The following is a 21563-nucleotide window of genomic DNA, read 5'->3' as shown; positions in this document are numbered from 1 at the left end:
AAAAATCGTAATGGAAGAAATAATGGATCTCCTCAGCAAGAAGAAATGCATCAAACACAATACATCCAGAGATGAGAGAGAGGCACTGCAGTCGCTGAATAAAAATACCTCAATCGTTATCAAAGCAGCGGACAAGGGTGGAGCTGTAGTAATACAAAACACTCAGGCCTATATTACAGAAATCAACCAACAATTGAGCTGCACTGAAAGTTACCAAAGAATAACGAAAAATCCAACCATGGAAATTAGTGCTCTCATCAAAACACTCACCCAACAAGGACTGACAGAAGGCTTTTTGTCCAAAAACGAATACGATTTCTTGAACAAAACCGACCCTAGAATACCTACCATATACACTCTGCCAAAAATTCACAAGGATCTACATAACCCACCTGGTCGACCTATTGTGTCAGGCTGTGGATCTATCCTTGAGCCTCTCAACCAGTTCTTGGATAGTTTCCTCCAACCATTTGTATTGGAAACACGCTCCTTTCTACGAGATACCATGCACACTATACAAATAATGGAAAATCAGCCCTATGATAAACAAACCCAATTCCTGGCTACCCTTGATGTGTCTTCATTGTACACCAGAATCCCCCAAGAGCATGCCATTCAGGTCATGAAAAAGATACTGGACAAACGACCAACACCTGTCTGGATTCCAATCGAATTCCTGGTAGATTTACTGGAAATCGCAATGAAAAAGAACTATTTCATTTTCCAAAATACTTACTATATACAATGCAAAGGCGTAGCCATGGGAGCTGGATTCGCTCCTAGCTTGGCCAATCTGTATATGGATGACTATGAGGATACTTACCTATATGACCTAACCAACCCTTACCTAAATAACATCTCAATCTGGAAGCGTTATATCGATGACGTGCTTATGGTATGGACAGGCAGTGAACAAAGCCTAATGGAGTTCAAGACATGGCTTAATGGACGTACCACTGACATACAATTCACCATGTCCTATAATAATCAGACCATTGACTTCTTGGATATAACAATACAAAATGAGGAGGGAAGACTTTTTACCACACTCTACACCAAACCAACGGCACGAAACACCACCTTGAAATATGATTCCCATCATCCAAGATGCCTCCGGGATAATTTGCCTTATGGCCAATTCTTAAGATTACGGCGGAACTGCTCCAAAAGAAGTGACTTTTACAAAGAAACAGACACTCTCAGAAAAAAACTCAGGGATCGTGGCTACCCGAAGGGCCTGCTAAATCGCTCACGTAAAAGAGCTTGGTACCGACCCAGAGAAACTCTGCGGGAAATCCAACCACACACGGAAGACATTCAGAAACTGGTGTGTGTGTCCAACTTCAACACGCAGTCATGAAATAAAGAAAGTCGTACTTAGATATTGGAATCTAATAAGCACTGAAATTGGAATACAGGAGAAACCCATGTTTGCTTTCAAACGAGCCAAAAACATCAAAGACGATGTAGTAAGTTCCTTCCTTGGAACGGAGAAACCACAAGACCTGAGACAACAACTTAACTTACCACCATTAATGGGACATTTCAAGTGTAGCACATGTAAGGCTTGTGAATCTACACTAACTGGTACGACTTTTCAACACCTTGGAAGAACATATCACCCACGACATCACAGTAACTGCAACAGTCACAATGTGATCTATGCCATCAAATGCCCCTGTGAAAAAATCTACGTAGGACAGACTACCCAGAAAGTAAAAACTAGGATTCTACAACATCAAAGTAGAATCCGTTGCAATGTGCAGGGAGCCCCCCTGGTTGACCACTTCATCACAAACAACCACACAGCTGATGACCTACAATGGTGGGTAATTGAAAAGGCAACACTCCATCCCAGGGGCGGGAGCATACTCCAAACACTCAATGTTAAAGAATGCAGATGGATTCACCTGCTAGACTCAGTTAAAAATGGGTTAAACGAACAGGAGGAGACATATAAGCAAATGACAAGACTTTAGAATCTTTCAATTGCATATGATTTTGTACGACCATGCGCAGTAAACCCTTCTATGACCATATTTAACTTGTACTATGCTACTTTAATTCATGAATTAAAATTTTTTATTGAAAAAGTCAGTGACGATTTTTGTTTATGCATACCCTGAATATGCTTCCTTGTGACTATATATGACTAACTAATTTGCATTATTCTGCTGACCAACCTACTGTTTAAATAAACTGTATTCCATTTGTGTTAATATTTAAACATGTTACAATGTGGGCATCTAGCTAAATGTCATTATTTACCAGTGCTTAAATGCTATTTGAATTAGTTATCTGACTGTTGGAACACCTTCAAAATATGGTAATTCATTTTTTAGTCTGTGTCTAATGTCAATTTTGACACCTCCCCTTGACTCATGGCCACAACAGTTAGCGAGCTAGTTGCTCTCCTTACATCACATCCCTTGCTTCTACACAGGTGTTACTAGTGAAATCCCTGCTCCCTCTGTCATGTGTGAACGTGCACGTCAAAGCCACGCTCATCTGCATACATAAACAGGCTCCATTCTCCCGCCTCAGTATGGCTTGCACTGAGAGCTGGAGAGATGTCATTTTCAGCAGAAGTGTCTTAACCCCTGGGCCTTGACTTTCTGTAAATCTAAAATAGACTTGTCTTTTAAATGCCTCACTTTCTTTGCAGTAAATCACCCGACTGTCTGAAAGAATTAACTACTTGGACTTTTGCCAAACCTCTTTGACTCGTGTCTCTTGTGAGGTACGTTCTAATTAACTGTGTATCATGTTCATGCTGGAAATTATTTACCTCCGAACTAGCTCTTTATTAAATGCCTCACTTTTAAATCACCCGACTGGCATGAATAGACAAACAGCAATTATGAAGCTGTCCTTTGACTTCCTTTTAAACAGGCTCCTCTTTAAATCCCTCATTTTCGCTTTGAAATAGACAACCACCTGGCTTTTGACCTTCTTTCCAAACAGGCTCGGCTTCAAATCCCTCTCTTTTTTGCTTCAGCTAAATCACCTCACTGGCATGAAGGAATTAATTGCTTAGAGACGTGCTAGTACCTCTATGTTATCCTCATGTTCGGAGCAACTTTTTCTGGGGCGCTTCTTTATTTGTACACTGAGCCACATATGCACTTGCACAAAGCCTGATTTATTTGTCTGAGCTTGGTCAAAGCCCATAGTTTGTCCGGTCCTTGTAAATAGCTATCACTTCATTGATATTTGATATTATTACCCCACAGGTCAAACATAAATCGACCCCATTTTTTGGAAAAAGAAGCATAATACACGCGCAGTGATTAATGATTCTTGCGCAGGGTAAGCATCATTACCTTTCTGAACACTGATTTAATTACTTGTTCGCATTAGCACACACCCTTAAAGAAGTTCTTTTACTCCGCAGGCTACATACACTCCTCCGTCGCGAAGAAGACCCGCCGTGACGCTTAAAAATGTTTGCGCCTTACATAGGCTCGAAACGTCGACGCATACTAAGAATCTACGCAACGTCTCAGTTCAAAAGCCTATTCACATATGAACAGGAGGCGTATGCGATCAATCATATGGACTTTACCAAAAATCGCACTTTCCCAACTATTCCTTTATTTGTTATACTAAGTGTACTAAGTGTATTGTCTGTATTTACTTCTACATGTCACCCCTCTTTCACAATTCTTTCAATTGTACCATTGTAGCCCAATTTATTTGTTACTTCTTAAAATATTGATTGAAACTTTTGCTTGGGTGTTGTTCTTTTCTCTTCCTAAATCATGGATACATGTTACATGTAATGTATTTATATTGTGAACATCCCAAAGCAATTGTATTTCACCGACAGAACCATTGTAGCCATATAATAGACATAGCATTCAGCAACATGGAAGAGAAACTTAGGTGCAACTTTCTGTAAGTTACCTACCTGCAAATAAACTGTTATCGGAAAAAAGGAAAGGAAAATGCTACTTACCAGTATGCATCTGTTCTTGGCATGTAGAGCTACAGAGTTGTACACTATGCATAGATCGCCATCAGGTGTTGGGCTCGGATGCTTGCACTTTGTTGTTGTCTAAGAGATAGGTGACTCCTCCCTTGGACAATAGTGCGCATGGGCATCGACTCCATCCTCAGATTGTTTTTCACCATGATGGTAAATGATGGAGTCAGTAAGAAATAAAGAGATGTCCATGTGAATGTATCTAATTAAGATAATACTGGAACAGATACAGGTTCCGGGGAAGCGGGTGGGCGTGTACAACTCTGCAGCTCTACATGCCAAGAACAGATGCATACTGGTAAGTAGCATTTTCCGTTCGAGGCATATGAGCTGCAGATTGTACACTATGCATAGACTGTACAGCAGTGTCTCCCCTAGCGGTGGTCACCTATATCTGTTGCAGTGGTTTGAAAAAGTGTTTTAAGAACAGCTTGGCCTACGGAAGCTTGTTGCTTAGCCTGCACGTCAACACAATAGTGTTTGGTGAAGGTGTGTGGTGTAGACCATATTGCTGCTTTACAGAGGTCATCTAAGGGAACGCCATGGAAGTCCCTAGTTTGCGTGTTGAGTGCATTCTAGGGGAAATTGTTAATGTGCGTTTAGACTTTTTGTAGCATATTTGAATGCCTTTTACTATCCACCTAGCGATCCCAGCTTTGGAGATGGGGTTACCTTTATGAGGTAGTGAGAAGGCTACAAACAGTTGTTTTGTCTTTCTAAAGGGCTTAGTTCTGTCAATGTAATAAAGTAGGGCTCTTTTGACGTCCAGTGTGTGAAGAGCTCTCTCTGCTACAGATTCTGGGTTCTGGAAAAACACTGGTAACTCAACTGATTGGTTAAGATGAAAAGCAGAGATTACTTGGGAAGGAATTTTGGATTTGTTCTAAGAACCACCTTGTTACGATGTATTTGTAAGAATGGTTCTTGTATGGTTAAAGCCTGGATCTCACTTACCCTTCTGAGAGAGGTAATTGGGACAAGGAAAGCTACTTTCCATGTGAGGAACTGAAGTTCGCATTTGTGTAGAGGTTCAAATGGGGGACCCATGAGCCTGGTAAGAACAATGTTTAAATTCCACACCGGAGAGGGTGGCAGTCTGGGGGGAATTATCCTTTTAAGGCCCTCCATAAAGGCTTTAATTGCAGGTACTCTAAATAGTGACAAATGTCTGTTTTGTAAATAAGCGGCAAGTGCCGCTAGATGTCATCTTATGGATGAATATGCTAGATTACACCGTTGTAAGTGTAGCAAGTAGCAAATGATGTCCTGGATTGAAGCATCCAGCGGATCGATTTTATTGTTATTGCAGTAGAGGACAAATCTTTTCCATTTTGCTGCATAGCAAGCTCTAGTAGTAGGGCGTCTGGCTTCTTTAATGATGTTCATACAGTCCAGCGGAAGGTTAAGATAACCGAACTCTAGGACTTCAGGAGCCAGATCGCTAGATTCAGTTGACTTGGATCGGGGTGCCTTATCTCCCCATGGTTCTGCGTTAGCAACGTTGGGGAGAGACGTAGTTTTTGGTGGGGAACTACTGAAAGTTTCAGTAGTGTTGTGAACCACGGTTGCCGTGCCCATGTGGGAGCTACCAGGATCATCTTGAGAGACTGTTGTCTGAGCTTGCGTACTACTAGGGGAATTAGTGGGAGTGGCAGAAAAGCGTACACAAATCTGCCTGACCAGTTCATCCATATTGCATTGCCTTTGGACAACGGGTGTGGAAACCTGGCGGCGAAGTTGGGCATTTTGTATTTGCGTGAGTGGCGAACAGATCTATGTCTGGTTGACCCCACATTTGGAAAAATGGTACAAGAACTTGAGCATGAAGTTCTCATTCGTGTATCTGCTGTGTCTGTCGACTTAGCAGATCCGCAATCTGATTGCAAACTCCTGGAAGATGTTCTGCCAGAAGGTATATGTTTTGCGGAATGGCCCGTCTCCAAATGTTTTGTGCCAGCTGAGACAGCTGCAAACAATGTGTGCCTCCTTGTTTTTGTATGTAATACATGGCTGTCATGTTGTTCGTCCGGACTAGGACAGTCGTGTGATGTAGATGTACTTGGAATGATTTTAATGCTAGAAATATTGCCATTAATTCTAGGTGATTGATGTGGAACACTTTCTGTGGTCCATTTGCCTTGAATTGCGTGGTTTAGGAGATTGGCTCCCCAGCCGGTGTGTGATGCGTCTGCTGTTAGCACTACCTGTGAAACCGGCTCTAGGAACAGCTGCCCTTTGGAAAGGTTTAGTGTGTTCCACCATTGCAGAGAGCGAAGTGTGCGGCTGTCCACCAACACCAGATCTGTAAGTTGCCCTTGAGCCTGGTTCCACTGACGTGCTAGGCATTCTTGTAAGGGGCGCATCTGAAGTCTTGCATGAGGTACGATAAAAATGCAAGAGGCCGTCATTCCTATGAGTTGCATGAATACCCTTGCTGGGAGGGAATGCTGTGGCTGAAATTTGTTGATTAGTGTTTGTATACTGGTTATCCTGGCTGGATTGGGATATGCCAGAGCTCTGGAGGTGCCTAATGTGGCCCCTAGATACTGATGTATGTGGGAGGGATGAAGATGTGACTTGGTGTAGTTTACTGTGAATCCCAAGTCGTGTAGCAGCTGGATGGTTTGATGAGTGTGATGAACAAACTGGTTGAATGACTTGGCTTTTATCAGCCAGTCGTCGAGGTATGGAAAGAAATGGATTTGTTGTCTTCTCAAGTGTGCTGCTACTACTGCAAGTCACTTTGTGAACACCCTGGGTGCGGTTGTCACCCCGAATGGAAGGACGAAGAACTGATAAAGTTGTCCGTCCACTATGAATCTTAGATATTTCCTTTGAGCAGGGTGTATGGGAATGTGGAAGTAGGAGTCCTTGAGATCTAGTGTGGCAAGGAAGTCGCCTTGTTGAAGTAGTGGGAGGACCTGTTGAAGAGTGATCATGTGAAAATGATCTGACTGTACGTAGAGATTGAGGGGTTTAAGGTTGAGCATTGGCCTTAGGGTGCCGTCCTTTTTGAGGATTAGGAAATACAGCGAGTAAACCCCTGTTCCTTGATGCTATAAGGGAACTAGTTCTATTGCCTGCTTTTGAAGCAGTGAGAGAACCTCTTGTTTTAAGAGTGTGAGATGTTCTGTGGACATTGGACGCTGTTTGGGTGGTATGATGGGTGGGGTTTCTGTAAGTTCCAGGCAGTAACCATACTGGATAATTTGTCTTACCCACTTGTCTCTAGTGATGGTATTCCAGACAGGTAGGAACTTTGATAGTCTCCCTCCTACCGGGGTGGAATGGTCTGGGGGGAGTGGAGGGAAGTCACTGTTTATTAGCGGGGGAGGCACGAGTGTTGTTTTTACCTCAGCCTCTCCCTTTGTTGTTATTTCCCCTGTATCCGCCTCTAAAATATCCTCTGTTGGGGGATGTTTGCGTGGTGTTTTTGTAGGAAGAAGAGGCGGTGTCTGTTCCGATATTTTTGGATGCTCCTCTATAGAAGGAGCGACAAAAGGAACCACGTGTGGATGGAGACTGTAATGCCCCCATGGATTTAGCAGTCTCCGTGTCCTTTTTCATTTTCTCTAGAGTGGTGTCTACAGCCGGTCCAAAAAGTTGTTCTTGATTGAACGGCTGATTGAGGATCGTTGTTTGTACCTCCTGATTGAAACCTGAGATGCGTAACCAGGCATGTCGTCTGAGTAACACACTAGTGTTATTGGATCTAGAGGCTGTGTCAGCTGCATCAAGGGCACAATTGATTGATGCAGTGGATATTATTTTGCCCTCCTGAATTAAATCATTTGCCTTGGTTTTATATTGATCCGGTAAATGTTGTAATAGGGTTTCTAGTTGGTCATAGTGAGCCCTATCGTACCTAGCAAGTAATGCTTGTGTGTTGGCTATCCGCCAGTGATTAGCTGCTTGGGCAGCAACTCTCTTGCCGGAGGCATCTAATAACTTAGACTCTTTATCCGGAGGTGGCGCATCACTGGAGGTTTGAGAGTTGGCACGTTTACTAGCATTAGTTACCACTAGTAAGTCTAAAGGTAGTTGATCCTTGATGAAGGTGGGATCATCGGGAGTGGGTATATATTTTTTGACAATCCTGGGATTGAGAATTCTAGTTATCACAGGGTCCTTGCATATGTTGGGGGCATGTTTAATGACACCCTTTAGCATTGGCAGGGTTTGTACAGTCTTTTGTGACTGTTCAAAAGTGTCTAGAAGAAAGTCCTCGTCTGCAGGGTCAGAATGCATCTGAACACCATGGTAGACAGCAGCTCTATTCACAAGCGGACCAAAGCCAATATTGTCATCTGGAGGAGATGGCTTTGTTGGATATGCCTGGGGATCAGGGAGGTCTGGGGGATCTATTGGGTCATCATAATCGTCCCAATCGTCCTGTGGTAGGTCTGTGTCGTCATCAGGGTCAGTGAAAGGGTCATTGTTGCCTCCCCCACCCCCTAAATCATCATCATCATCATCCTGTGGAAGTGGTGAGTGTGGTGGAAGTTTTGGAGAATGTGGAGGAGAGACACGCTTAGGAGGAAGAACAGGAGAAGAGGGTCGTATAGGTGAAGTTGCACAGTCTTTTCTCTTTACAGGCACTGCAGAAGTGTCTGGTGTGTCCAGGTTCCTCTTCTTGTGTGGAACAGCAGCCACATGTCCTGTTTTGGGGTCTAGGTGGAGAGTTTCAGATCGATAGGATCCGGTCGAAAAAGTTTTTCTTTGGTAACCGCTTTCGGTGCAGATTTCTTCGGGTCTGAGCGGGGTTTGGATTTCTGCTCCGAGGCCTTGGGAGGTGGTTTGGGGTCCTTCGGCTTAGCAGTGGAGGCGGAAATCTTTTTCGGTTCCAAATGCTTTGGTTTCGGATTTGATGTCTTTTGTTTCAGCGTCAAGGTGGTCGGTGCCGACGTCTTTTTGGGAGTAGACTGCGCTCCCGTCTTCGGTGCCGAAGGCTCCTGCTGGACACTGAGATGCGGTTTGCTCGGTCCCGAGCTACTGGAAGGCTTGTCCCTTATCTTCGGAGCCGGGCCTGGGGGCGGGGCTTCTGAAGTTTGTTTTCGGTCGCGACTGGGCCAGCAGGCGAAGTCTTGACCAGGGCCTTCTTTTTTTCGGGTTGAGTTGGGGCAGGGGCAGTTGTACTCACTCGTTGACCAGGAGTGATGTGGTCGTCTGAGTCGTCTCCTTCGGACACGATTTCCAGGTCCTCAGACTCCTCCTCCGGGACATCGGGCCTTCATCGAAGATGTCCACCGGAACCGGAGCTGCTTGCTGTGCCATGATGTGTCGTCGGGCCCGGCGATCACGGATGGTCTTTTTTAATCTAAAAGAGACGCAGGCCTGGCAATTGTTCTCATCGTGTTTGGGCGAGAGACACAGGTTACAGACCTTGTGGTGGTCAATGTGTGGGAATTTAGCTGCACACTGGGGGCATTTTTTAAATGGAGTCTTTTCCATGAGTTGCAGGCCTTACCGGCGTCGATAGGCCCAGTGGCCCGCGTCAACGACTGGAATCGAGTAGTTGAGGTGCGCGTCGAAGATCACGAGATCGAAAACAATACCTTTGAGTTTTAGGTAGTTTGCGCGTCGAAAAGGTTTGGAGAATACGGTGCCGAACCTGAGCGCAGAAGTTACATCCGAGCCCGATGGCGGAGCAAAAAAAACCAATCTGAGGATGGAGTTGATGCCCATGCGCACTATCGTCCAAGGGAGGAGTCACCTATCTTGTGACTACAAAAGATTCTTCCAAGATAACAACAAAGTGCAAGCATCCGAGCCCAACACCAGATGGCGATCTACGCGTAGTGTACAATCTGCAGCTCATATGCCTCGAACAAACCTTTTTCATCACCTGTATGGCATCTGTCATAAGGACAGAGAACAATGGGTTCTGGCAGATCTTGTGGAGAAGTATACAATAAGATGGCCTCCAGCGGGCGGGCTGTCTGGAATATTTCTGTTACCCAGTTCTAAATTAAATATATGGCCTAAGAACATGAAATCAATAAAATATTTTTATCAACCTATTTTAAATTATTCTCCGCAATCATCGAGCCATATACATGAGAATTGTAAATCCCAAATATTTTCAAGCTTGCCCCAGTCGAGCAACCTTGGAGTCCACGTCTGAGATGCATGTGATGGTCCCAATGGCATGGTGCAGCAATGACGTGGACACAAGCAAACTGGGCAAGAACAGATACAACCTCAAAATTCCTCCTAGCACCCTGCCCAAAAACCTGCTGGTATTGCAGTGCCAGCTAGGCAATTTTTTGGTTCCGCAACCATAACAACCTCAAAACTATGTTGAGCTGAGAGCGACTTGCTGGGGGAAAAAATACAAGGAACAATAATAACAAATGTTGAGGATGGGTGGAATATTGTAACGGCAGCTCAGCCGTCTGCCAAATTGCTAAAAAAGTCAGCACCACATATGCAGTTTCAGAAACTTACACTTTATGCTCCAGTCGTACAAGATCCCCAGATTTCACAAATTCTACAGGAGCAGCAGGTTCTAGTGGGTAAAATCATCAGAATAGATTTGTTCAGTCCAAGACATAACACGGAAATCTGAGTGATGTACATGTTAGCAAAGGGGTAAATGCTACTCACATGCCAATAGATTAGAATCGAAAAAGACAACAATTTAACCCCTTCAGTGCCCATGACGAGCTGGACTCGTCATGGGCTGCGGTGGCGCTGTGCCCATGACGAGTCCAGCTCGTCATGAACTCCGCCCGCTAAGAAAAAGCGCGGCACTGGGCGGGGAAAGGGGCGGGCATGCAAGGGGTTAAGGAATTAGGCAAAATGAAAGAAAGAAAAAGTAAGCAATGTACAGCTTTCTTAAAAGTGCAATTAAAAAACCCATCAATGTTCCTACTCCTGAAGATCAAATATTATGTCTCCGTCTCTGCTGAGTTCATAACCATCTTTTAAAAGTTTCTGAACATGTTATTGTTCAAGGAATGTTAAAGTAAATGCAAGATTAAGCACCATGGTCAAAATAGCTGACAGTATTGCCACATGCACTGCAAATGAGAGCACAAGAGACAAATTTAAATCAGTTGGTAAAACACCAGACAGAGTTAGAAACATATACTTTATATGCTGTAACATTTGGTTTATATGTGTTTCTTAGAAACATAAGCATATAGTTCATGATGACAAAAGAGTGAAATACAAACCGGTGAACAGTTTCTAAAGACCTTCACATGAGCAATGTGTCTGTGTTTAGAAGACATCACTGGGGGTGTGGGGAGGGTGTGACTGGGCGTAAGTTAATACCACGAGAACAAATAATGCGGTGCTTACCGTTGTTGGTGTCATGCTGCTTCAGGATCCACTGGTTATTGAAGTCCTTGTGTGAATAGGTAGTAACCTGAAACATTCATTCAATGTTAGCCTCGCCAATAAATAAAGCACCCAGGTATAGAAGAAGCGGAGAAGACATACAACAAAGGGAGAAGGAAAACAAAAAAAGACTGATCAGAGATGAATATTGTCAAGATAATGCACACTGGATCTGCATACCACCAGAGCAAATAGAGAAACAAAACGGACTGTGTTTCAACATGCTGGATGTAGAGAGACTAGTTTCACAGAAACAGGAATGTGGTGATCAAGAGTGGAAATAGGCTAATGAATCGACAGCGAGGTGAGCTGGTGGCGAGGCCAAGAGAGATAACAGAAAAGAACCACAACAAATGTATGGAAGGAACCAAAAATGCACCATGTATCCAAGATGTGCATATATAGTTTACATTGCTCTCTGTTGGGGAGTTTGTACACTTCTAAGGTGATTTTTTGTGAACTCGTGCAAACTATTTTTTCAGCACCCCCAGCAATAACAGAAAATGTGATGATATTGACTTTTTACAATCGATAAGAAAAACACCTCTCTAGGAGCCTAGCGCTTGACCAAGATGGCCGCGTGAGCTTAGAGCTCCCGAGACCCTCGCACCCTCCGTCGACTATCCTGTCTCTAATCCTGATGGTATGCATGGCACCGTGTTGCTGAGTTGTCAGGGAGGCGATTGATGCTACCCGCGGTCGGATCGCCCATCGGGAACCGGACTTACGACTGGCGGAAGATTGCGGCCTAACTCCCGGGGATGCCAGGGGCTAGAGTTGGCAGGATGCCCGACTTCTAGTTGATCAACAACGGCCTGGCGAGGTGTGAACTGTCGGACGGAGGTCCTCGCACTTTCACTTTCGATTTCGTTCCCTTTGTCTGCCCGGACACTGTAGAGCTCTGAGTGGTTTTATTACCCCAGGGACGCTCGGCGGGCTGCCCACTCCTTATCCCTCTCGCTGAGAGGGAACAGTCTTAACTGCACTGGACTGCCCGGAGTCCATTATGTCGGGCAAAGCAGAAGGGGATCGGCTGAAGACTAAGTCCACCAGGCGGGGAACGTATTCCCAAGTCAACAGTATGGACCGCTACGCCCTCCTGAAAGCATCGCCGAGTGGATCGAGCCAGGCGCCGGATGCCCAGAAGGAGGACTCGCCTGGGACACCGGAGCTATCCCTACAGGATGTCATGGGCGCGCTCGACGGGATGCAGACCTCGATGGGGAGACAGTTCGAGGCCCTGGCGCATAAGGTGGATGCCATCCTGGTAGATGTCAATCTGATCCGCTCGGACCTGGGCAAGACGAACGAGCGAGTTAAGAACCTGGACCACAAGACCACGGGCCTCACTGATGATGTTGCGGATCTGCAGACCGAGGTTCGGAAGCTGAGCGCTGAGAGTGACCTCGCCGCCCGCCGGCTGGAGGACTTCGAGAGCCGGGCCAGGCGCAACAATGTGCGCGTCATCGGGGTCCCGGAGTCCTCGGATGAGGCTTCGGCGGACCTGCTTGTGGAGGATTTGGTCCTCAATCATCTGAAGCCTAAGGGCCTTGGAAAGTTTTTTGCGGTGGAAAGGGCCCATAGGGTGCCGGGCGGGCGGCCTAAGGCGGGTGCCCCGCCGCGGCCGATTGTCGCCCGGCTCTTTCATTTTCGAGATCGGGACGCTATCCTGCAAGCTTCGAGGGTGACGGGCCCAGTCCCCTTCCAGAATGCGTCGGTGAATTTTTATCCGGACTTCACCCAGCAGGTGCAGAGACAGAGACAGAGCTTCCTGGGGGTGAAGCGGAGACTTCGGGAACTGGATCTGAAGTATGCCATGCTTTTCCCTGCCAGACTACGGGTGGTGCATGAAGATCGGACATTCTTTTTTGACTCTCCTGTTATGGCCGACGAATGGCTGGACGCTTTGCCCCGGCGACGGACGGGGGATGACACAGCCGTGCATGGAGACAGTGGCCGGGATGGACAGGGCTGAGATCTCAGAGCCGGCCTGACTTGATTTGACCATAATTGAAGATTCGAACAGAGTGCAGTAACTGTGGAGGGTTGCGGGAGGACGAGGGGTGCTCTTTTCCTCCCTTAGGGTACTTTTTGTAGATTTTTTGTTTTTGTAGGGCGACAGGCACACTGCAAGTTGGGGGGGCTTTGTAAGCTGCAGCAGGGGTGCAGGGTGGGGGGAGTTTTGGGGATTTTGAGTTTGTTGTTGGGGGGTTTATTTCTGCAAGGCATGATGATTATCCTCAGGGTTGTTCCATGGTGGCTCCTCGGGTGTGGGGTGGGCCTCTTTCCGTTTGAGGATGGGGGGTAGGGGCTTAAGTGTTATAAGCTGGAATGTTAATGGTTTGGGGGATCGCATCAAGAGGGGGATTGTTTTGCAATTTTTGAAACGCTCAATGCCAGATGTTGTCCTGCTGCAGGAGACGCATCTCATAGGTAATATGTGCTATGCCTTGAATAGGAAGGGGTATAAATTCATTGCACACTCGGGATTCTCCTCTGGGTCCAGGGGTGCGGGCATCCTTGTTAGAGCATCGTTGCCTTTTGAGGTGGACTCCGCCATTGTTGACGATAGGGGGAGGTTTGTGGCGGTGGCGGGGAGGTGGGAAGGAAGGATTTTGGTTTTGGTTTTGGTTTCGGTTTATGTCCCGCCGGCCCTGCAGGCCTCCACACTTGCCGAACTGGGCAGGGCTTTGCTGACTCTCCCGGGGGGAATGCTGGTAGTGGGAGGGGATTTCAACGCTGTGGGCTCCGGACTGTTGGATAGATACCCGCCCAGGGACACAGGGGGGGCTCAGAAATGGCTTCCAGATTTCCTGGATACGTTTGGTCTGATAGACTGCTGGAGGCTCCGGCACCCCACGCAGAGTCAATACACGTTTCACTCCGGGGCGCATGGTAGCCTCTCCAGGATTGATTACCTGCTCACTCTGGCCGCACATGCCTCGTTGATATCCGAGGCGAGGCACATGGCACGCGGTATCTCTGACCACTCGCCAGTGTGGATCCGGCTGGATCCAGGTCGGGAGGGAGGAGGGAGGGTGGCCCCCATCAACCCATGGTATTTCCAAGACCCCAAGATGCGCAGCGCCCTGGTAAAGAAAGTGGATAATTACTTTAAGGACAATCTGGGAACCGTGGACTCGGCGGTGTCGCTGTGGGAAGCCTTTAAGACCGTGATTCGGGGGGAAGCCCTCTCCCTGGTGGTGGCTGCCAAGAATCGGAGGGATGGCGAGGAGCGGCAAGTGGAGGAGGAGATCGCGGCCCTTGAGGGGGCTATGGAGGAGGAGGTTACAGAGTCCTCACTGCATGAGCTTTGCTTGAAGCAGGCGGAGTATAGGGACCTGGTTACGAACGCCGCTAAGACCCTCAGTAGGGAACAACAAGGCCGCCTGTATGACGTTGGTGATAAGGCAGGGAAACTCCTGGCGTGGTTGGACAGGAAAGAACGGGTCAATAGAGTGGTGCCAGAGTTGACGGGAGAGTGGGGAGAGGCGATCGTGGAACCTGAGGGGATTGTGAAGTGTTTCGCCGAGTATTTTCGTAGGGTTTATTGCTCTGTGTCGGACAGGCCGCCCGAGGACTCGTCTGAGCTCCTCCGTGATATCGAGTTGCCCTGCCTCTCTGACGTAGATAGGGATGATTTGGATGGTGACATAACGGTTGACGAGGTGGCGGGGGCGATTCGCGCGTTAAACTCGGGTAAGGCCTCTGGACCGAATGGACTGCCGATCGACCTGTATAAACTGTTCCCGGATAGGGTCGCCCCTCACCTGCGCGCCATGTTTTTGGAGGCGCGGGGGGATGGGATCCTTCCGTTGGATCAGCGGCTCGCGTCGATCGTGGTAATACATAAAGAAGGTAAACCCCGAGATAGGTGCGCATCCTATCGGCCAATTTCACTCCTCAACGCTGAGCCGAAAATTCTGGCCAAACTCCTGGCTACCCGTTTGAGTAGGGTGCTTGGCGACTTGGTCCACCCGGATCAATCTGGCTTCATCCCGCACCGAAACACAGCATTAAACCTTAGGCGTCTTCATGGCGTCATCGCCAGGGCGGGCACGCTGCGTGAACCGGCTATTGTGGCATCTCTTGATGCCACGATGGCCTTTGACACGGTGGAGTGGGCATACTTATGGGCCGTGCTGGCCAAGTTTGGTTTCGGTCGCGGTTTTGTGAGTTGGGTTCGGTTGCTGTACGAGGGGCCACTAGCGAATGTTGTGGTGAATGGTCGGGCATCTACTCCGTTTCAGCTTGGTAGGGGTACTCGGCAGGGTTGCCCCCTGTCGCCTCTGTTGTTCGCCCTCGCCCTTGAACCATTGGCTGCGTGGATACGTTGGCACCCGGATATACGGGGCCTTCGGTGGTCGCATGATCACGAGGACCGTATTTCGCTTTATGCCGATGATATCCTACTGTATCTTGCCTCACCTAAGAAGTCACTTATAGTGGTCTGTGACGTACTCGCATCGTTCGGTAGGAACTCGGGGCTTGTGATTAATTGGGGCAAATCGTACTTGTACGTTCTTAGTGGAGAGGTCCCACCGATCCCTAGAACATGTTCGATACAGGTTGCCCAGCAGGGTTTCGTGTATTTGGGGATTTTTATATCCATGGATCCTGCTGTGCGCTATGAGAGGAATCTGCTCCCCCCCTTGGCGCGCTTGAGGCGAGATGTTGAAGGTTGGCGGAGGCTGCCGCTCTCTCTTGTTGGGCGTGCGGCCCTGTTTAAAATGATGTCTCTTCCCCGCTTCCTCTATGCCCTCCAGAACACCTTGGACTGGGTACCGGCCAAATACTTTCGGGAGGTCGAAGGCCTCCAACGGACGTTGCTGTGGGATGGGCGGCCGCGAATAGCTATTTCAAAGTTGACGCTACCATGGTACGATGGGGGCATTGCGCTCCCAGACATCCGACGGTACTATTGGGCCACGCAGCTGAGCGCGATCAACCATGGGTTTTATGGCTCTGCCCTCAGCCCTGGGTATGCCCTGGATAGGTGGCTGCTTCGTGGCGGCAACTACTACAGGGCGTTGTATTCGCGGTCCTTAGACTCGTCCCTCACGGGGCCCACAGGTGTGGCGGTGCGTGTATGGAAGATGGCGACTGATTCGTTGGGCTGGAAGGATAGGCTCACCCTCGCTACCCCATTGTTTGAATCGGAGAGATTGGGAAGACTCTGGCATACGAAGGGCTTTGATAAGTGGGACCTGATAGGTATATCCAAGGTGGGAGATGTGCTGCATAAGGGGAGGGTGAAGTCCTTCGAGGAGTTGCAGACTGAGTATGAGCTAGGGCCCTCAGAGTATTTCAGGTATATCCAGCTGCGTCACGCCCTCCGATCAGTCCTCGTGGAGGGTGAGAAGGTGCCGGAGTCCTCTCCCCTTGAGGACCGAGTCCTTGATGGTCATATGCCTGAGAGCACGATCTCGCTCATATATAAGAAGTTGATTAACGTCCGGGCAGATATGCTCTTGGGGCTGAGAGAACAGTGGACAAGGGATGGCCTTGAGTTGGATAATGAGGACTGGCAGTCAGCGGTTTCTTCTCCTAAGGAGGTTGCGACCCCGTCGCGTCTGAGGCTGGTGCAGCTTAAAATACTGCACCGGGTGTATGTGACGGGGCCAAGGCTGGTCCACATGGGATTCTCGGAGGACGGCCTGTGCAGAAGGGGATGTGGTATGGTGGGTACTTTCCTGCACATCATTTGGGAATGTGGTGTCATTGTGGAGTTCTGGAGGAGAGTTCATGCAGTTATGGGGGAGGTGACGGGCACTGCGGTACAGCCGGAGGCGCGGTGTTGCCTCCTGAACGTCTGGGGGCCCACTGACCTCGATGAGGCGCAGACCCAATGGGTGACTCTGGGTAACATGGTAGCTAAAAGGGATATCGCGCGATTGTGGGGCTCCTCGGGACCCCCTACACTGACCGCGTGGAAGGAGAACATGGACTGGAGCATGTTTAGGGAGAAGACGGTCTACTGCTCTAGAGGTCGCCCCCGGAAGTGGCACGCCATCTGGGGGCGGTGGAACCAATACAGGGGGGGAATATGTCTTGCCCCGGATCTGGAACCTCCCGAGGAACAGCTTTCCCCCTGACCTACTTTCCAGCACAGTTTGGTTTTAGGAACCGTTTTGGGCCTCTGCTGTCCCCCTTCTTCCTTCGTACATAGTCTTGTAACTAGTAGATGAGTGGGGTCCGGCCTCCCCTGGGGGCTTTCGCCATGGGCTTTCAATGTTCTGCCTTGCTGGGGTTTGTTGTGAGTTTTTTCTGTGTCTATTTAAAATTGGACCTATGCATTACTCTTTGAACTGTATTGGGGACACATCACTGTATCTAACTCTCAATGCTGCCGAACCTTCGGGCTGTCGGCTGAATAGCTGTGTCCTGAATTTTGAAATAAAGGTTTTCAAAAAAAAAAAAAAAAAAAAGAAAAACACCTCTAACTCTAACCAAGTTGTGCTGAATGTCCCTAATCTGGTGGCACCAAATGTACATAGAGTTTTCAATAGGGTGGTGCTCTGCACATGCAAACATAATATTTGTCACAAGTGAATTCTGGAAATACAGTTTTTCCATTTGATGACATACCAATCTTGAGGAAACTCAGCATCTCCATTTTAAAATGATAATTTTACAATCTAGGATTTTATATTGGGGGACGTCTTCCCCCCCCAGTTGATTATTATTGCTAATCATGTGCTGCTGATTGTTTCGATGCTTAGGGCCCCTGAAGTTCAACAGTGTGTAGATAATGGCCACATATGTGTTTTGAGTGATTCTGAAATATTCAGTGCCCCGAACCTAGACACAAAATAAAATGACAATTTTGGAAACACTATGAGCCAAAATGCTGGTATGAGGAGGAATTCAATTACAATGCCCCTCTCTCCTCACCAAATGAACTAATCCTAGTCTCGTACGTTTTGCCTCAAATACTCTCATTTTCACTGGTTTCTACCCAAGTCATCTTTGAAGATATAATTTACGGAAGCGTGGCCTAAAGCGAGAATGAAGTAGTTTTAGGGTTTAAACGCTCTGATCCATGGTATTTATGAAAACCCTACAGCCCAACGCTGTGCTGGTGGGTTGGTGTGGAACAGAGACCCGGGTGCAGGCAGTGGTGCTGCGCAGAGGGTAGCTGTAGTTGGAGTTCAGACCTGCCGGGCGCGTTTCGGGGAATGGCAGTGCTACATGCCATCTTGAGCAGCAGTAAGAGAGATGAGGGCCGGTGGGAGACTGGGCGCTGGACGGGTGGTGGAAGCGGAGGCTGGGCACAGGTGGGGATAATCTGAGGCAATGCTCTGGAAGAAGCCGAAGAACTGCTAGGCATGGACAAGGCTCTGAGGCACAGTGACCACATTGAGGGCTCAGCCTTTTGGATGTACCAGGAGAAGGAGGTGAGGGCCTTTGGCCTGGCTACTGCTAGAGGCTGGCAGTAAACAGGTGAAGGAGGGGCAGGCTGCACATCAGCAGGATCCCACAGGCGGTTGGGCTGGGGTGGAGGCTGGCAGCGCTGAGGACAACATGGCTCCTGATGGCAGCAGGGAGTGTTAGTGTCGATGAGGGAGCCCACATGGTGAGCGGGACACCATGCAGCGGTGGAGCTGCCGTATGCTAGCCAGGCTGTAGCAGGTGTGGCTAAGGCAGAGGTCAGGGTTAGCAACAACTGACAGGGCAGCTGGGAGAAGAGAAAGACACATGAGCCACTGGACACCCTTAAGATGTGGTGGCCCCATGCAGCCCATGACGACGATGTGCCTGTGGCACAACTGGAAGAGGTAAAGGGCTGCGGAGTAAGGCATAGCTCTTGACACAGAAGTAAGAGTCTTGGTGCATCTGAACACTGGTCTTTGGCATGGTACCACACTAAACAGTGTACTTGGGCTGCATGAAGTCTTTGCTAGAATATCTGGCAATTCTACTGATTAGTTAGCTCCCATCTACGGCTCAACGCTCATGAAAGGACATTGAACTACCTTGGCTGGAGCACCATGGTGGTGCTGCAACTGGAGCAGTGTGGCTTTGTTCTGCTGGGGTAGAGCCCCTGGTGTGCTGGCCACCCATCCACAACGAATAGCATGCAGGGCCTACATAGTCCTCTTCTTTTCCCGTTGCCAGGCATACTATCAGCCAAATATATGCAGATGGAGAAATAGCACAAAACGGATAACATGGATAAAGCCCTGAAGTCAGCAAAGGCCTCCTTGGATAGGTCTGAGCGGTTCCAAGCTGAAGCTACGATCCCTCAGGATTCTTGTAATTTGTGACTGAAACTTAAGCAGAAGGGAGCACTATTAGAACAGACTTCAAGAAATGTCTGAAGAGTTTGCGGATTTGGGGGCCCATGTGGACAATTTAGAAATAACAGTCAACCTCAGATCGGATGAACAGCCCACTATAGGAAGCAGACTGCTTACCTTTGAAGAAAGCTGGGAAAATATGCAAGTGAAACAGACTGAAAAACAGGTACCAACGGAATAAGATATAGAGTAGCGGGGCAGAGAACACATTACTTTTTTGGGGAACTTTTACACACATGAGGACTCACCGATTAGACTCAATCAGACATACAGAGTGTGGGAGTGACATGAGGGTTGACAGCCAGAAATCTTGACCCAAGTTCATTACTTTAAGGTCTAAGAAAGGGCTGAAGCCCCTGGCCCAAGCTAAAAATAGTATTGCCTTCCAAGGACATTACCTTTAGCTTTTTAAGACTTCTCTGCTGCCAATCTTAAGCAAAAACCGGACCTCCGGTTGATCACAGTCTTCCTGCATCAATGAAGTTTGCCTACTGGTGGGCACCAACTCAGTTTGATCTTTCAGTGGAAAGAGCAGAGGTGTATGGCATGCTCAACTGTTGAGGTAAAACCAGTCATAGATGTTCAGGATGAGGGCATAGAAGTAGAAGCAGAGGTGAACCATCTATTCGAGGACAGTCTTGTTTCAGCACGGCACACTGTGACTCTATCAAGGAGAAACAAGCCACCATTGTGGCTAAATCCAAACATAGGAGGTTCCTAAAGTGGCAATGTTGGAGAGAACTTTGGAGAGCAGAGTGGAAGGATATTAAAGCCAGAGACTTGAACATAGTGACGAATGGCTCAAACGATAGAACCTAGCAGAGATATGGTGGTACACGGTGATGTTGCAGAACTATATGGAGTGACTGGGTTTGACGGCGGGCATGGAGGGTCCTACACCCAGATAGGCTTGACAACAACTTTTATTCAGCTGCATATACAATCTAGGCTAGATTGGTCCAAATCCTCACAGGAGGCAGCTTACTCCCATGCTACACTCACTCAATCACAGGAAACATTAAGCACAAGAAATATTGCACTCTAAAATCATGCACCAATTCACCTGGAACTTGACCAAGAAGAAAAAGGGGCTTAAGGGATAGGAGGTGAAGTCTTAACAATCCCCAGCTTCTTGACACTGTAGTTAAACAGAAAGTGTGAGACAGTATAAAGTGCCCATGCTGTGTGATACTCTTAAGGCAGTGATCAGGGGCTGTTTCATTTCAGCGTCATCTAGCTTAACAAGATGAGGAAGTGCAGAAACTCAATCTTAAGTTAAGGCCTTGGACCTTGACAAATGCAAACATGCAATGGCAAGGATAAAACAAAAGTATTATACTTATAGAAACAAAGAGGGAGCATGTTGAATAATAAAGGGCACACAAAATTAGCCCACGAAAGAGCAAAGGGGCTGTATGCTACTGTAGAGGTGCTGTCTATAGATGATATTAGGACAGCAGAGGTTTTCAGTTCCTTCTACCGGGAACCCTACAGTGAGGAACTGGAGAGTAAAAGCGAAATAAAGGCTAATGATAGGCTGGCTGAGGATCTGAGCCTTCCTTCCCATGGTCTTGAAGACTCAAAAGCTCCGAATTGGACAGACAAAGTCATACAAGTGAAAAAACAATTGAAACGGAGGAAAGCTCCAGGGCTGGATGGCTACATGACTATATTATTTGAGCCCTCTGTGGAGAAACTAGAACCAAAACCGATGCAACTATTCAATACCTTTGGGTAGACGGGAATGCCTACTTCCCTCAATGCTTGAGGCTGTGAGCAGCACGATTCATAAACCAGGCATAGAGGCATGGTTCATATAAGCCAATCTCGCTCCAGAATCTGGATGCTAATAATTTTACTGAGATCCTGGCGGCCTTAGATACAGAGGGTGGTGAATTCAGATCCATCTAGATCAGAGATCAGTTGCCAGTGTG

At 47.7% G+C, this 21563-nt stretch overlaps 1 protein-coding gene across 2 annotated transcripts in view; it reads right to left on the bottom strand.

The window, feature by feature from the left end:
• POMT2 (protein O-mannosyltransferase 2) overlaps positions 1 to 21563 on the bottom strand; it is a 408616-nt gene that overhangs the window by 147531 nt on the left and 239522 nt on the right. For both annotated transcript variants that reach the window (XM_085626671.1, XM_085626672.1), the window contains 2 exons: positions 11291 to 11357; positions 10433 to 10493 (listed from right to left, as the gene is read on the bottom strand). In XM_085626671.1, coding sequence (XP_085482797.1) covers positions 10433 to 10493; positions 11291 to 11357 — 128 coding nt within the window. The remainder of the gene's footprint in view (positions 1 to 10432; positions 10494 to 11290; positions 11358 to 21563) is intronic.

The sequence above is a fragment of the Triturus cristatus genome, chromosome 9 (genome assembly GCF_964204655.1).
Source record: "Triturus cristatus chromosome 9, aTriCri1.1, whole genome shotgun sequence".
In the NCBI taxonomy this organism is placed as follows: domain Eukaryota; kingdom Metazoa; phylum Chordata; class Amphibia; order Caudata; family Salamandridae; genus Triturus; species Triturus cristatus.
This window is presented reverse-complemented; position numbering and strand designations above follow the sequence as displayed.